The sequence below is a fragment of the Apium graveolens genome, chromosome 9, assembly GCF_009905375.1.
Source record: "Apium graveolens cultivar Ventura chromosome 9, ASM990537v1, whole genome shotgun sequence".
NCBI classification, from domain to species: Eukaryota; Viridiplantae; Streptophyta; class Magnoliopsida; order Apiales; family Apiaceae; genus Apium; species Apium graveolens.
The window spans coordinates 26,598,749-26,617,298 of NC_133655.1; the positions used below are offsets into that span (position 1 = coordinate 26,598,749).

The 18,550-nt window shown below is 39.7% G+C and overlaps 1 protein-coding gene across 1 annotated transcript; it reads left to right on the forward strand.

The window, feature by feature from the left end:
• The first annotated feature begins 16,012 nt into the window (after positions 1-16,012).
• LOC141686821 (large ribosomal subunit protein uL15x-like) lies at positions 16,013-16,685 on the forward strand. Its single transcript, XM_074491902.1, has one exon. It carries the CDS (start codon positions 16,086-16,088, stop codon positions 16,521-16,523), a length of 438 nt encoding a protein of 145 aa, XP_074348003.1. The 5' UTR covers positions 16,013-16,085; the 3' UTR covers positions 16,524-16,685.
• Positions 16,686-18,550: the final 1,865 nt, after the last annotated feature.

Consider the following 18,550-nt stretch of genomic DNA (forward strand, 5'->3'; position numbering starts at 1 on the left):
GACCCAAATACTATGTACTTTGCTAGATTTTATCAATTAATTTACAGTTTTTGTTATCCTGATAAGCCTCAAAACTATAATGAGACAATTCAACCTTTTAAACTTGCTAAAAGGGCCTTCACATACTTGTTATCTACTGATAATAAGAAAGGGATACTAAGACCCCTTCAAATTCCTGATTCTGTAAAACAGTTCTTAGTAAACTCTGACCCTAACACATACACACCCAAATTTCCTGAAGTTGCACCCTCTCAACCTTCATCAACACCTACAACCAATACTCAACCAGCTCAATCCTCTCAACCACAACCACAACCTACCATCAGAACCTATTTCCAACCAACACAATCCTCTCAACCAACCTCTAGTACTTTCCAAAAAGTGACAGCTGTAAAATCTGACAAAACCTCTAGGCCTAAAAGGACTAAATCTGTTCTTAAATCTCCACCAAGGAGAAGAAGGATGATTCTTAGAGATGAATCAGATGAAGATGAGCAGGCACAGGTTCCCACATCAGAACCTGTAGAACTAGAAGCTGAAAATATAATTTTTCAGAAGGAGATAGCAGCTGAAAAGGTAACTCCTCAGAAGGAAACTGAAGCTGAGGGTTCTGGTATTTTAAAGAGGAAAAGAACTTCAAGTTCTGATGCTGCTCAAGCAACTCCTCCACCATCCAGAAGATCAAAAAAGATGAGAGCAGGAAGGCATATGGCACAACCTCACTTTGAGGATGCTAAGGAAGCTGAGGAAGGGGATCAGGAATCTCTGATCTCATCAGAACCTATGGTAATTGAAGCCCTTGCAGCACCTGGAAACATTGTTCATGACACAGTGATCACACCTCATGTCTCTCCTATCAAAGAAAATGTTACAGTTGAAGATTCAGGATTAAGTCCTGAAATTGACATTCATAGGCTGCACATTCCATCTGTCCTGTTTCTGGAAGCACCACAAGGACAAGTGACAACTCCACCTGTTTCTCCATTAAATGCTGCAGTTCCAACTACTCCAATTCTGGATGTGAAAATAGATGAAGTTGTACCAGAATCTCCTTCAGCCACACACACACTTGTGTTGTCAGAAGATGATGAGTTTCTAGCAAGTTTTAGAGAGTCATCTCCAGTAAACACTCCAGCTTCAATTCTTGGAAATGAGGAACTGTTGAAATATGTTGAAAAAGAAGCTCCTGTTCCATGGGAAGAAACTCACAGAGGAGTTGAATGGACCAAGAAGTGGAATGAATCTGACTTTATTCCCAGCTCAAAAGTTCTATCAGATCATATTGCAAAAGCTGATGAGTTGTTGACAAATTCTGATTTTAAAGCTCAACTTAAAGTCACAGCTCTCAGTACTAAAAGTCTTCAAGGTCAACACTCCATTACTCATGCCAAGGTTGATAAACTACAGGAAAATTCTGATAAGCTGGACCTGATGCTCAAGCTAGACAAGAACAGGTTTATTAGACCTATTCATGAGAAAGTAGAGGCTATTGAGAAAGTTCAAGAAAAGCAACAGGCCCAACTGACTAAGGTCCTGCAGAATCAAGCCTCTCAACAGACTCAACTGAATGAAATCCAATCTTCAGTAGAACTTCTTCTATCTCTACTCCTATCAAATATGCCAAAAGGGGGAGAAGGTAGTGAAGTCCAAATGCTCAACTAGTCAAGTACTGAAGAAGAAGAAGAAGAAGGATGATAAAGAAGATGACCAGGGAAACCCTAGCAAGGGCAAGGGTCAAGATCAAGGGCAAAGCAGCAAAGTTTCTTCAAAGAAACTAATTTCTGATTCTAGCAAATCTTCTAAACAGAAGAATACAAGTTTTGAAGCTGTGAATGCTCAAGTTCTGAATGCAAGTTCTGATGATCAAAGTCTGATATCAAGTTCTGATATTCTCATTCAAGGAGGAAGTCAAGACTCTCAGAAGTTTTTACAAACTCTGAAACTTAAGGGAAGGGAGACTACTGTAACTATAAAGATCCCAAGATTCAGACACTTGATGAAGAAATTGCTAGAAGATTATTTCTCAAGCATAATCCTGGAATGAATTTAGAGACTCTCAAGGAGGAAGAAGCTGGATTTGCAGCTGGGAAGACAAATCTTAAGTCTAAAGCTTCTAATACAAAGAAACCTCCAAGGCCTAAGGCAAAAGGCATTGTGATCAAGGAAAGCTCTGAGGCTTCAAAGCCCAAGACAAGATCACAAGTTGAAATTGATCCCAAGACAAAAGGGAAAGGAAAGATTGATGAACCAACAAAAACACATGAGATGAAGATTCCTCAAATCATGATGAAACCAGTGTGCAAAATGGTTCAAGTTTTTGATGATATAGATGCTGAAGATAAAACTGTTGAAACTCTGAAAAGAAGGAAGATAACAGAAGAATCTAAGACAACCTCTAACATAGCTCAAGTTGTTCAGAGTGAAGAACAACAAGCTATAGAAGAAATAACAAATCCTGATCAAGTCATCAAGACATCAACCTCTGACAAAACTCAAGTTGATTTGAACAAAATGACAGTTACTGATAAGAGAAAAACCCTATGGAAAAATGTTAATCCATCAGATGCTAAGAAAAGTCAACTGCTATCTGATATCATGACTGTTGGATTGAAAGTCAGAGAAGTAAGAGACAGAGCTGGATTAGGTTCTGAAGAAGCCAAGATCAAGACAGGAGTTGAAGTACTTACTAGAGATCCATTCTTATTAACTGACAAACCACTTGAGAAAGTTACACAGAAACACCTTGACAAGGTTATATCTGTTCAGGTGGTATTGGATGCTCATGATAAGAGCAATGTCAAAGAAAAACTGATTCTATTTCTTGAAGATGGGAGAACATACAGAATTTCAGAATCAGATGTGCTGAACAAATCTCTGAAAGAACTATGATTCTTTCATTATCTTTTGGAGATAAAGTCTGAGATTACCAGAAGATGGTCAAATTTCATAATGAAGACCATAAGGGATAAAACCAGAATCTCTAGATCAAGGGTTACAGAATTTGTTCCAAATATAGTTGAAGATGATGGAAGTGAAATTTCAATGAAGAAGGATTCGGCTAAACTTGAAGTTATTCCGAAAGAGAAATGTATGTGCTATTATGAAGACTCATCTTATCCAAGAGTAATCAGACTTGGTGATGGATTGGAAAGAAATCACATCTCAGCGCTTAGGACTGCAATCTACCAGATTGGAAGTCAAGGTGAAGAAATGAAGCAAGTCAAGGCTACATTAGCTCGAGTCCTGAGGAATGCAGAAGAGAAGCTGATATCAAACTTTGTCAAGAATCACTTTGGATTCAGATTGACTCAGTAAGATTGGTAAAACCTACAAGGACTGTAAGTTGTAGTTAATTGTCTAAATATACTCTCATTGCATTTGTACTTAAATGTTTTTGACATCATCAAATCTATTAACTTGTATATTTTTCATAATTTATAAGTTGGGGGAGATTGTTAGATATATTTGTGATGTCATGTCTAATCTATTGTGTTTAGTTTCAGAACTTAATATCAGGACTTACTGGAAATCAGAACTTACTGAAGTTAGAACTTATATCAAAACTTAAGGCCGTTAGGAGTTATATCAGGACTTAAGTGCGGGTACTTCAGATAAGGAATGTAGCTGATTTACAGGAGAGGATCTGGACTAAAACAATAGAAGATATGCATGAAGAGTTTGACAGTTAGAAGACTTGTAGAAGATAATATCTGATTAATATATTTTAGGAGACAGAATTATATTCCATATCAATTAGAAGATATCTTGTAACTGTGTACTATATAAACAAAACTTAGGGTTTACACTATAAGTGTTATCATTCATGAGAACATTATACATTGTAACCTGGCAGCTCTTAGTGATATTGTTCATCACTGAGAGAGTAGTTTAACCTACTTTGTAACAGAGCTTATTATATTGAATAAACTTGATTATTGTTACATACTTGTGTTCTAAATCGATTTGATTGAATAAACACTATATTCAACTCCCTTCTATAGTGTTGTGTGACCTAACAAAGTAATCACCATGCTAAAATAATATATTTTTTAATAATTTCGTTACAATATTATTTCTCCCTTACCAATGCTATCACCTTATACAAGTTAAAATGTTTTAAAAAGTTACGAACATATACATCTACTAATGTAATTATCATGTAGTCATATCATTTAAAGTTTTAAATGAACAAAATTAAGAATTGAATTTAATTTTTTTTTTAAAAATATATATAATAGTAAAAAAAATATGTGTGATCCGTGCATCGCACGGGTTTTAAGATAGCATTATTACAGTTATATTTTGATACTTATTATCCTTGATCATAGTATTATAGCTTATACTTAAGGTTGCGGGTGATCTGTTTGAGAACAAATCGCTCTAAAATTTTAAGATTTTAAAACTAGATTCATGAAAATTTTGCCTTTCTATTCATAATAAATTATGATTCTTATTAATTTTCATTGTTTCCTCAAACTTTTTATATTGAATATTTGACTTTTATGTTCCCAAGTATGTATTTTTCTCAAAATGGGCTTAACACTCTTAAGTACATAACCACCTAATTTATGCAAGTACAAAGCACTTTAATGTAAATACACGATGTGTACTTTTGTAATTGCAGCACTTAATTAAAAAATTATAACTTTACTATTAAAATACACTATATACTCATATACCTACCGTCCTCCCCTAAATACGTACATGGAAACATTTTTCTCAAAATATATAATTTACGCTAAAATTTACAAAACAAAAATTTACAAAACAAATTAAAATTAATTATTAAAGTATAAAAAGTTAAATGACAAATATAAAAAAGCACACAAGGTGATTAATTAGGGGGCGTTTGGTACAAGCTATTCAACAAAGGGAAAGATAAAAAATTAGACTCATTCCCTTTGTTGATGTTTGTTTAGTAAAAACAATCATTCTCTTTCCCTTTTTTAGTTGTTGGTTTACCCCTTATTCCTCACACTCAATTCCCCACCTCCCACTAGGTATTTGAACACCCTTTTCCACTTTTATTTATTTTCTTATTTCAATTGTAATTTAAATCTTGGACCAAAAAAGCAAAATTAATTTTAAAAATTAAAAATGATTTATAATTTAGTTTTTATAAATTAAAAATAATTTTGATATAAATTTATATGTTAATTTATTAAAAAAGTTAATGGTGCTATTAAATTTGTTTATTTATTATAATATTAATATATTATACTGTTATAATATAAATATATTTGACTATTGTTATGGATAAAAAACTAAGGTTATTATTTGCTGTATTTATTACTAAGATTCGGGAGCTCAAGACCTTTAATGGCTGCTCTCGTGTTTCGTAGCTTAATTATGCCTTTACGAGATGCCTACGTATCTCTGTGAATTAGAGAATCAAGCCAAAAAACGTAGTTCTGATTTGTGGGGCGAGACCCCTTATATAGATGTTGAGAGTCCTTGAATTGGACTTGGTATAGGAGACTTGGTGGGCAAGTCTCATAATTAGAATGGACTTTGGAGTCCTAGATAGTAGGAAACTGATTCCTTATCCTTTTAGGTCCCCTTGAGGCCAATCTACAAGGATTTATATCCCCACTAGGACTTATCTTAATAGCTGTTTTCCTCCTTTATTTATTAATTACGAAATTAATAAATAATCAGGGCTTTTGGGCCTTCTTTGTTCCATCAGGCCTGATCTGGTCCATCAGGCCTGATCAATGTGTTGACCTTCTTGGTCTGAATGTCATACATCTTCTTATTGGGCCTAGCAGCCCACACCTTGCAATATTTAATTATACAATCAGGATTTATTTATCCCTATCATTTGCCCCCCAACTTTTGGGAAACATTGATTAGGTTTCGCAGAAGTTAAGTCTATTCATTCCCTTACAGGGTTTCGTTTTTGCGTAAAGTGTGGAGCGACCTACACATTTACAACGACTTTTCCTTTAATTCAGGAATTATCTTAATTTCCAGGAATTTTTCCCTAATTTTCTGGATTTTTCCCTTAATTTCTGGGTTTTCCCTAATTTTCGGGGATTTATCCTTAATTTCTGGATTTTTTCCTAATTTTCTGGGATTTATCCTTAATTTCTGGATTTTCCCTAATTTTCTGAGATTTATCCTTAATTTATGGATTTTCCCTAATTTTCTGGGATTTATCCTTAATTTCTGGATTTTCCCCTAATTTTCTGGGATTTATCCTTAATTTCTGAATTTTTCCCTAATTTTCTGGGATTTATCCTTAATTTCTGGATTTTTCCCTAATTTTCTGGGATTTATCCTTAATTTCTGGATTTTCCCTAATTTTCTGCCTTAAAATCGATCAGGATGTATAAAATATCGATCAGGATTCCTGACCGATTTCGATCAGGATCCTGATCGAACTAGCTCAGGAACTAACATTCTGGTCGACGTGATCTTCGATCAGGATCTATGCGGAATCGATCAGGATTCCTGATCGATTTCGATCAGAACTCTGATCGAACTGGCCTTCAAAGTGACACTCTAGTCAACTGAAACATGGGCTTAATCGACCAGAATTCCTGATCGAAATCGATCAGGATTCTGATCGAAATAGGTGGCTTTCTACCGTTCTGATCGAATGAAACATCGATCTGGATTCTCTTTTGTGTCGATCAGGACTCTGATCAATCTTAATGTTTTTCTTCCTTCTTGCTCGAATGAGATATCGATCAGGATCCTTTTCGGAGTCGATCAGGACTCTGATCGAACTTAGGGGATTTCTTTCCTTCTGTTCGAATAAAGTATCGATCAGGATCCTGTTTGGCGTCGATCAGGACTATGATCGAACTTAATAGGTTTCTTCCCTCTTGATCGATTGAAGTATCGATTAGGATTTTTTTTCTTTATCGATTAGGACTCTGATCGAACCATTTTAAAATTCTGGTCAATTTTCGTCCCTTCATTTTCCACAGTAGCTTCTAGATTATTCCTGATATTTCTGGTAGATGGGCTTTTAGGTTGGGCCTGGCTAAATGGGCCTAGAAATGCCTTGTATTCCGAGCTTTTCTCCTATATAAGTGTAGTGTAAAGTGAGAATCCTCACTTCACTTCACATTTCTCATTTTCTCTCATAAATCTCTCTAGAGTTCTCCCTTTGAGAAGGCGATTTCCGGCGTCCTCAGCCACCGCAGCTCCACCTTTCTCAGATTTTTCTGGGTTTCAAGCCTTCAATCGAAGCATATCAATGGCGGATCGTGACTTGGCTCGTTTGCAGAAGATGAATGTCTCTAAGAGAGGTACAAATATTCAAATTCAATCTCCATATACTTCCCTACTTGATATGATTAACTCGAGAGGTGATGAATATCCCTCTCTATCTGAGTTAGATTCGTATAACCATGGTAACACCTTTCATGAGTTAGATGGTAGGATAGAGTCTATGAACACCCTGTACAGACTTCCACCCCACCTTAGGATCACTCCAGCCGCCCCTGCGGATAGGACTTATAATTGGGAGGGGGATACTTTGTTTATATATCGAGGAGCCCTGACCGCGGGTCTTAGGTTCCCATTCCATGAATTTATTCCTCGCTTGCTTGCCGATGTACAAATTAACCCCTGTCAACTCCCTCCTAACGCTTGGAGGAATATTATCTGTTTTATGGTCCTTTGTCTTAGAAACAATTTTCCTCTTTCCGTAGCTGTCTTTAGGAAAGTTTTCCAATTCTATAATAGCGCCATGAGTCAACCAGGTTGGGTTTTAATTCGTCAACGGCCCAAAATCCCTCATATCTTTGATAGTAATTCCATAGTTGAGAACAACCCCAAATGGAGGGACGAGTTTGTGAGGCTGACCTGGGCTGGGGGTGATTGGGCCACACTCTTTCGTAGGCCCTTTTGCAAAGTGTCAGATGGGAGTCCAGGTAGCATCAGATTATCTGATGAGGAGGAGGTGGCCTACCAAGCCTTAATTTCAGATGATGGGAAAACAGACACCTGGACCCTCTTAGAGGAGTTTTCCTTGAAGAAAGTCGGTCTCTCTCAGGCCAGTGATAAGGGTAAATTTATAACTGGATAACCATTTTTCCTTCCCTTTAATTGTAACGTTTTATCTCTCCTGCAATTTAATATTCTTTCTATCTTTCTTTTTCATCTTGCGAGGCCATCAATAATGTCAACAGGCCCAAGGAAGGGGAGTCAGGCCGCCAGAAGAGGGCCAAGCTAAACAAGGACCCCAGGAGCAAACCTGACGGTCCTTCTTTTCTTAAGCCCCACGTCCCGGTGGTCGAGTTGGGGGACGATGTGGATCCTCCACTTAAGGCACATTCCTTCAGGCCTAACCGGGGCTTCAGGAGGAGCGATACGGTGGTTGGATCCACCAAACATGTTAAGGATTGGTCGTACCATTCCATCACTCTCCATGACTTTACTGACATTGTTACGGGGAGCGATATCGAGACTATTGAGCTTCTGGGTTCTCAAGCCCAAGCTGCGGTAACTTTCTTTTTTTTCTTTTTCTTTGAATCCCAACTTTCTCGTATTTCAACGAACTCATACATATTTTTTTGCAGAGTAATACCTACTTACAGGAGGCCCTCCACCAGGCTAGGTCCTGGAAGGGTAACTCAGATGGGTTTGAGAAGGAGATGAAGAAATGGGAGGAGAGAGCCAAGGTCCTGGAGAAGAAGCTGGACACGAAGAAAGAGGAGCTGGCTAAGGCTCATTCCGAGCTGGTCAAACTTAGGAGCGATAAGGATAAGCTCATTGATGACTACATGGATTCTGATAAGTTTAAGAATCTCATGGAGATTCATGATGAGGGTCTTTATTCCCTACAGTTTACTCAGGGATGGGATGCAGCCGTAAAGGCGGTTTCTGAGAAGCACCCGGGCTTAGTCGACCCTAAGGACTTTATAAGTCCCGAGCAGGCTGAGTCGGAGGACAGCATAGATGCCCTCTTCAACTCCCCTCAGCCAGATGATCGCATCTTGGATCCTAACACTGCTTCTCCTCCCGCTTCTCCTGCGAAGGATGCTAAAGGCGCTGATAAGGAGCAAGAGAATGAAGGCTCCCGTATAGAGGAGTAGTTTTTCTATTCTGTAATTTTATCCTTAACTTATGTCTGGACTTTTGTTTGTATTAAAACTTATTACCCTCCGGGGTTTTTATATGCTACTTTCCTTATTCGCATCTCTCTCCTTTATTTTTCAGATACTTTAATATTCAAACTTGGCCTAATGGGCCACACAAGTATTATCACAACTCAAACATCCATAGGTTGAAATAATTTCGAACTCTTCAATTTCAAGTCTGGTTTTTGAAAACCTTACATAATATGGGTTCGACCCTGATCAATAATAGCTAGAAAATAAAAATCCTACGCAAACAAAGCTTCAAGGTGCTTTTAAACCTACTTGTCACACTGACACCTTCAGGTTTTGTGCGTGTCAGGTTCTCAGGACTTCAAAACCATCCATAGTCTCCAGCTTGTAGGTTCCTCTACCCTGAACGCTCTTGACTTTGTACGACCCTTCCCAATTTGGGGCAAGTTTCCCTTTCTGTCCTACCCCAGAAGCTTCTATCTTCCTCAAGACTAGGTCACCTTGTTTAAAGAACCTTTCTTTAACCCTTAAGTTGTAGTAGAATGAAGCCTTCTTCTGATACTCCACTATCTTTGCATGTACTTCATCTCACACTTCATCGATTAAGTCTAGAGCCAACCTTTGTCCTTCCTCATTTTCCTCAGCATTGAAAGCCTGAATCCTTGGAGAGGAATGTGATATCTCCACTGGAACTACTGCTTCTGCCCCATACGCCAACATGAAGGGAGTTGGTCCTGTCGTGACTCTACAAGTAGTCCTATAGGCCCACAATATGGGAAGTATCTCATCCACCCAATTATTTCTTGACTTCTCGATCCTCTTCTTTAGTCCATCCAGGATTATTCGATTTGCTACTTCTGCTTGCCCATTGGCTTGTGGGTGAGCCACGGAGGTGAACCGTAACTCAATTTCATTTTCTTCACAATACTTCTTGAATTCCTCGTTGTTAATCTGCGTTTCATTGTCGGTGACTAGGACACAGGGAATTCCATATCGGCACATAATGTTTTCCCACAGGAATTGTGCAACTTGTTTAGTTGTGATTTTGGCCAAGGGTTTGGCTTCAATCCACTTAGTGAAATAATCAATGGCTACAATCAGGAACTTCCTTTATGCCGTGGCCATAGGGAAAGGCCCTAGAATATCTATCCCCCACATAGCAAAGAGAATAGGCGAGTTGATAGATGTCAACATCTCGGGAGGTTGTCTAACAACAGGTGCATGCTTCTGACAGCGATCGCACTTCTTCACATATTCTTTGGCATCAGCCATCATTTCCGGCCAATAAAAGCCTAGATGAGTTATCTTATGAGCCAAGGCCCTGCCCCCCAAGTGTTGTCCACAAATACCTTCATGCACTTCTTCAAGAGCCAAGCGTGCCTCATCGGGCCTGAGACACCTCAAGTAGGGAACCACGAAAGATCTTTTGTAAAGAATCCCATCTATCAAAGAGTACCTTAGTGCTCGAACAGTTAACTTCCGTGCTTCAGTTGCATCACTTGGCAACCAACCGGTTTGAATGTGAGCCTTGATAGGATCAATCCATGCGTCCTCAGGCCTATGGGAGCCACAAGCTTAACATCTATGCTTCGTGTCTTCAAAACACGGAAGTACACACTTCCCGAACTTTCTTCTATCTCAGATGAAACAAACTTTGATAGCGCATCTGCCTTAGCATTTTCTTCCCTTGGAATGTGTTCAACATGGCATTCATTAAATTGGGTCATCACAGCCCTTACTAGGCGGACATACTTAGCCATCGTATCATCCCTTGCCTCAAATTCTCCCTTTACCTGGGATATGATCAGCTTCGAGTCTCCACGAACCTTTAAGTTTTTGACTCTAAGTGTCCCAGCTAGACCAAGGCCAGCAATCAGGGCTTCATACTCTGCCTCATTATTTGTGGTTGGGAAGTCTAGCTTCATAGCATACTCAATTAAGAATCCATCAGAGCTTTGCAAAACCAACCCTGCTCCACTGGAATTTGTTTTTGATGTTCCATCAAAATAGAGAACCCAATATTCTTTCTCCTTATCATCCTTATCTTTGTCCCCATAATCGACTCCCTTGTCTTGAGGTATGGTATCTTCCTGCCCCCCGACTTCTTGGTTGGGTATGGTACATTCCACCACGAAGTCAGCTAGTGCCTGGGCTTTTATGGCCGTACGTGGTTTATACTTGAGATCGAACTCTCCCAACTCTATTGCCCACTTAATCAACCTCCCACTTGCCTTGGGACTGTGAATGATATTTCTCAGTGGTTGATTCGTTAGCACCTCAATCTGATGAGCCTGAAAGTAAGGACGCAGTTTTCTCGAAGCCATTACCAAGGCTAGAGCAAATTTCTCAATAGTTGAATAATTCAATTCAGCACCATGCAGAATTTTGCTGACATAATATATGGGTTTCTGGACTTTTAGCTTCTCCTTAACCAACACCGCGCTCAAGGCGCTCTCTGAAACGGCCAAGTATAAGAATAAAACTTCATTCAAAGATGGTTTGGCCAACAACGGGGCCTGAGCCATATACTTCTTTAACTCTTCGAATGCCTTCTGGCTTTCCTCATTCCATACAAAGTCTTTGATATTCTTTAGTGACTTGAAGAATGACAAGCACTTGTCTCCTGACTTGGAGATGAATCGTCCTAGCGCCGCGACCCTTCCTGTGAGCTCCTGAACATCCTTGACAGTTTTTGGTCATTCCATGTCCACGATTGCCTTTATTTTATCGGGGTTAGCCTCAATTCCTCTCTTTGAGACCATTAATCCCAAGAATTTTCCAGATCCTACTCCGAAAGCGCACTTCGTAGGATTCAACATCATCTTGTGGTACCTCAGGATCTCAAAAGCTTCCCTCAAATGGGTTATATGATCAGTCTTTACTAGACTCTTGACTAACATGTCATCAACATAGACTTCCATAGTCTTACCAATAAGATCTTTAAAAATTTTATTTACCAACCTTTGATAGGTGGCTCCCGCATTCTTAAGACCAAACGCCATAACAAGATAACAATAAACACCAAAGTCAGTGATAAATGATACCTTTGGAATGTCATCCTTATGCATCTTAATCTGATTATATCCGCTAAATCCATCCATGAAACTCAGCATCTCATGCCCAGCAGTGGCATCAATCAAAGTATCAATCTTTGGCAATGGAAAACAGTCTTTAGGGCATGCATCATTCAGATCAGTGAAGTCTATACACATCCTCCACTTTTCATTAGCCTTCTTCACCATTACAGGGTTTGCTAACCACTCCGGAAATTGAATCTCCTCAATGAAACCAGCCTCTAGGAGCTTCTCCACTTCCTGTTTTATAGCCTCTTGTCTTTCCGGGGCAAAATTTCTTTTCTTTTATTTCACTGTCTTCCGGCTTGGATCCACATTTAGCTTGTGAGTAATCAACTCCGGGTCTATGCCTGGCATATCAGCTGCTGACCATGCAAATACATCACTATTTTCTTGCAAAAATTTCACCAACTTCCCTCTAAGGGGCTCCTCTACTGTGGCTCCAATGAAAGTCATCCACTCAGGATTCTCGGGGTCTAAAGGAACCGAAACCAAGTCTTCTGTTGGCTTTCCTCTCTTCTCGTCATTTTCTCGGACATCCATATCTTCAATAGGAAGAACCTGCCCCCCGACTCCATCTGCCCTCAAAAAGGCCACATAACAGCTTCTAGCCATTTTTTGATCTCCTTTCTCTTCTCCAATCCCGTTTCGGGTGGGAAACTTCATAACTGAATGGTAGGAAGAGGGGACTGCCTTAAAGGCATTTATCCATATTCTCCCCATGAAAGCATTATAAGTTGAACTAGCCTTTACTACCACGAAATCCAACATCTGCGTTGCTTGTCTTGGTTCCGTACCTCTGGTGGTTGGCAGTTTGATTATTTCTTCCACAGGACATTCTACTCCAGCAAATCCATATATCGGCATGTTGGTTGGTGTCAACTGGGAATCGTTATACCCCATCCTTAGAAAGGTGTCATGGAGCAATATATCCACAGAAGCACCATTATCCACAAGAACCCTCTTAACCGGGCTATTTCCTATTATTGGTGTTATGACCAACGGGTCGTCATGAGGAAACTTTACGCCCTCTAGGTCAGAATCATCAAAAGCCAATGTTACTTATGTCCTGGCCCTCTTCGGGGCTTCTCCAACAATATGCATAACCTCTCTAGTATATGCCTTTCTTGAATTTTTGGACAATCCAGCAGCAGTCGGACCTCCAAAGATCGTGTTTATCACAAGTCCTCGATGGCGTCGTGGTCCTCCAAAAATTGCATTTATAACCGGCCCTCTAGGTTGGGGATTCCGCCCCTGATCGTCTTGGTCCCTCCTACAATCTTCAAAATTCTTCCTTCCACTATTATTTCTGTCCCCTCCATCTCCAGTATACTTGTTCAATCTTCCTTTTCGAATCAAAAACTCAATTTCATCTTTCAATTGCCTACACTCATCGGTGTCATGGCCAACATCCCTGTGAAACCTGCAATACTTGCTCTTATCTAGCTTGGCGGGATCAGCCTTCAAGGGCTTAGGCCAACGAATATCTCTATCTTTCTCAATCTCCATCAAAATTTGACTTCTAGGAGCATTCAGCTTAGCGTATTCAGTGAACTTTTGCCCAGGTCCTCCCTTCTTGGGGGTTGAATCAGGGTTTTGTTCGGTTCTAGGATATTTGTCCTTTGCAATATATTCTAGATCAGTTTTCCGCTTCTTGCCTCCAGTGGGCTCATTACTTATTACGGTCTTCCTCATACTTTCTTCAACCTTGATATACTTCCCTGCCCTCTCTTGGAGCTGCAACATGCTTTCAGGGGGACGTTTGGCCAAGGACATCTTAAAAAACTCGTCCCTAGTTCCTTGTTGTAGTGCTATCATGGCTACCTTATCATCAAGGTCCGGGACTTTTAAAGCCTCTTTTGTGAAACGATTCAGGTAATCTCTCAAGGATTCCTTAGCTCCCTGCACAATACTTATAAGAGATGCTGAACTTTTCTCATGGACTCTCCCGCTGATGAATTGCTTAATAAAAGCCTGACTTAACTCTCTGAACGATCCAATAGAGTTTGGGGGTAAGCGACTGTACCATCTTTGAGCCATACCTGACAGGGTTTGAGGGAAGGCCCGACACTTAATAGCGTCATTCACGGGTTGCAGCAGCAGTGCATTAGAGAATGTCCTGACATGGTTAGCGGGGTCTCCGGTGCCATCATAGGCTTTGATAGTGGGCATCTTTAATTTCCTTGAGATATGGGCATTCATTATTTCTTCTGTGAAGGGTGGAGTTGGATCATCAGGATCTCCAAGGGGAAGGAGATTGCTTGGATCAGTTCTTGGGAAGACAACCCTTCTTCGTACCGGACCATCCAGGTCTATGACAGGAGGAGGATTTCTCCCCCTAGGAGGTATCTGGGGTCTGGTGGCCTGGTGAGCTTCCAAGTCACGCCTCAGCCTTTGGATCTCAGCCTCATGAGCCCTTATCCTTTCCTGCACTTCCTGGGGATTCGCCCCTGGGGTGCTTCGAGGGCGTTGCCTTCCATCGGCCATCGGCTCCTTGCCTAGACGTCTCCTTCTTGGGGCCACTTCATCATCCGAAGATTCGGAATCTCTCTCAGTGTAAGGACCAGAAAATTCCCGATCCTCGGGGATAGGAGCCAAACCTCGTATATAAGGGGGCGATTGCCCTCGTGCTTCACTTCGCCCAGCATATCTACTTCCTCCAACCTCGGGGTAAAGGGGCATCCCATAAGGGGGGTTAGTAGTAACAACAGTTGAATATTCATACCCGACGGGTCGAGAATTCACAGGTATATGTACTTGTTGAACTTGAGGATTCGTACCTTGAATAGTCGGGGGAGTCGTCCCTTGTGGATGAGGTTGAGTTGCCCCTATCTGGGTTTCCGCTTGAGTAGATGCATAAGTTGAGTGGGGAGGAATCTCCACGGTTGACGAAATCACCTGAGTTGTCCCTGATGGTGTTCCCTCCTCCAGAGCGCTAGTTGTTCTCCGTGTTCTCGCCATGGTTGTTGTTCTTCCCATAAACGGCGCCAAATGTTATGGATAAAAAACTAAGGTTATTATTTGCTGTATTTATTACTAAGATTCGGGAGCTCAAGGCCTTTAATGGCTGCTCTCGTGTTTCGTAGCTTAATTCTGCCTTTACGAGATGCATACGTATCTCTGTGAATTAGAGAATCAAGCCAAAAAACGTAGTTCTGATTTTTGGGGAGAGACCCCTTATATAGATGTTGAGAGTCCTTGAATTGGACTTGGTATAGGAGACTTGGTGGGCAAGTCTCATAATTAGAATGGACTTTGGAGTCGTAGATAGTAGGAAACTGATTTCTTATCCTTTTAGGTCCCCTTGAGGCCAATCTACAAGGATTTATATCCCCACTAGGACTTATCTTAATAGCTGTTTTCCTCCTTTATTTATTAATTACGAAATTAATAAATAATCAGGGCTTTTGGGCCTTCTTTGTTCCATCAGGCCTGATCTGGTCCATCAGGCCTGATCAATGTGTTGACCTTCTTGGTCTGAATGTCATACATCTTCTTATTGGGCCTAGCAGCCCACACCTTGCAATATTTAATTATACAATCATGATTTATTTATCCCTATCAACTATATTGAGATTGCTTAATATTAAAAAATCAAAAATAAATGTAATCATGTAAATTTTCATTCCGTTTTCGGATCTGAAACAAACACGTAAAACAATTCTGGGTCTTTCCTTTCATTTCTCCTCATTTCCCTTTCTCGATTCCATTCCGTTTCCATTCCGTTTCCCCGAGATGAACCAAAAAATATAATTCCCAATTTACCATCCTGCCCTCCAGTTTTCAGTTTCACCAAAAAATTCAAGAAGGGCAAAACAGTAAAACAACTCGAACAAACATCACACACGCACTCTCCTCTCATTTATAAATCCCCAAAAACCAAACCCTAACCAAACAATCCATCCATTTCTCCTCAGCGCCGCTCAACCAAACCCTAATCCCCAAAATGACAACCCGCTTGAAGAAGAACCGCAAGAAGCGCGGTCACGTCAGCGCCGGCCACGGTCGTATAGGAAAGCACCGCAAGCATCCCGGCGGTCGTGGAAACGCCGGAGGCATGCACCACCACCGCATCCTCTTCGACAAGTACCATCCCGGTTATTTCGGTAAAGTCGGTATGCGTTACTTTCACAAGCTCCGTAACAAATTCTACTGCCCAATAGTCAACATTGATAAGCTCTGGTCAATGGTCCCACAAGATGTTAAGGAGAGTGCTGTTGCTGGTGATAAGGCTCCTGTGCTTGATGTTACTCAGTTGGGGTACTTTAAGGTCCTTGGTAAGGGGTCTGTGTCGCAACCCATTGTCGTTAAGGCCAAACTTGTTTCTAAGATTGCTGAAAAGAAGATTAAGGAGGCTGGTGGTGCTGTTGTGCTCACTGCTTAGGTTTGATTTGTGTTTTTCATTGATTAAGCAGATTAATGGATTTTATTGCTTGTAATGATGGTTTTGGATCTTTTGATTGCGTAATTTTGTTTTAAAATGTTGCTATGGATAATGGTAGTTTTTTTATTTTGGATTTTTATAGTATCTTGCTTGGTTTTATTATGCTGTGGTTGATGTTAAGTGATTACTAGTTATGTTTTTTTAGGGATTAAGTGTTTTTAAATTTGTCGTGGTGCTTTTACCTTTACCTTTACTCCTTGCGGTTTTATTCATGTTGCATTGGTGTGGGTTTCTAGTCAAGGCGTCAGTGATTGCTTCTGTTAATATGGTATTAACTCTGTTGATCTGAGCATTGAGTTGGAAAGGAGTTTTACACCTTGAGTTGAATTTGCTGAGGCTCAAGTTGAGGATTCTTTTTCAACTCAGTGTTCAACTGAGTGGCAGTGTGCAGACATATCTTGCGATTACTTTGATCATGTCTGTTTCACGTCAAATTGTGCGGAGAACTCAAAAATTAAGAACTGCAGTTGTCCTTAGTAAGCATTTGCTAGCTTTACTTGGTTCTGTTGCTTTACCATTACCATAGTCTGTTTGCTAGAATGTTTCTTTTCTTTTTGCTGTGCTTAGTTCCTATTAGGAACAAGTGTAGCAATCTCCTTTACAGGGATAGGTGGCTAGCCATATTATATTGATTCATTTAATATCTAATTCAGAGTTTAGTATTTGGATGTGTATATACCTGTTCTTTGCATGCTACCATTCACCTCATGGCTGTGCAGGGGGGAGAGAATTTACTTGGGCTATCTGTCTGAGGTTGTTTCTACCTAATAACTGATATTAAGATTAAAACAGGATCAACTGATGTCAGCAGTCATTTTGTGCCACCTTGGGCACGTTAAAAACTTTTCTAGAATCCCCTTGTATTAATGCTTTGCCACCATCTGCATGTTTGTGTCTACATAGATGATACAACGGTTTGTCACAATTTTGAAGTTAGTTAGTGTTAGTAAACGCAATTCAAAGCTAGTTAATGTTACCAATTTTATCCATGTATAGTCCAAGAAGTTTAATGTCAGAATTGTATGAACTTGTTAATTTTATTGTGGATAAGGGGGGGCTTGTGAAATGTGAACTTTGTGCAGTCGTCGGCACAACATCAACCTGCTTTACAATAAAGCTAGTTGATGTAGATTCTATAAGCTGCTAATTTTAGAGTTTATTTATAAAGTAAATCCGGTGTGCTTCATTGGAAGCTAATAAAATCAAAATCTTTGGAGTTCTCTCCGCTTGGAGTAGTTAATGTATAGTATTTTAGTTGTATTGCAATTTGTTTGCTGCACTTGTTTTTTCTGTGTTTAAAACGTTATTGAAATCAATTTCTCAGAGCTTGCACATCTGGCATGCTTCCTGAGTGTGTAGATATGTAAATGTCCATATATGTAATAATGTTAGTGTATGTAATTGAGAAACTGATTGGGGGAAACTTGCCTGAAAATAGAGGGGGTTTTATGGATAAAATAACCCCCTTATCCAGGGAAACTGATTGGGGGAAACTTGCCTGAAAATAGTGTATGTAATTGTGAACAAGTTGTTGGAACTTGGAATTGTAACTTGCTATACAATTTAAAGCTAGTTAATGTAGAGTCAATAACCTGCTAATGTTATAGTTTTCATTAACCTGCAATTGTTCGTGTATGATATTAGAGCTGTATTACGATATGTTTGTGTTGCATGTGCCTTTTTGGCATTTAAAAAAGTAATCAGCTTAAAGATAGGACCTATTGTACTATTTCTTGGCTCCTCCCCCTTGTGCTGTGTTTTTTCTTTGAATTGTTGTGAAGTTAAAATTAGCCATCTTCTGATAAGGTTTTTGTCAGCAGCCTTTTACAACTGTTTTGCCAATTATTGTTAGTTTTCTCAATTTCCTTGTTGATGATCTGAACTAAATATGTATAGACGTTGATATACATTTTAATGGGGTTCAGAGCTTCATTTACAGAGAGGTAAGGTTTTCAAAAAAAAAAAAC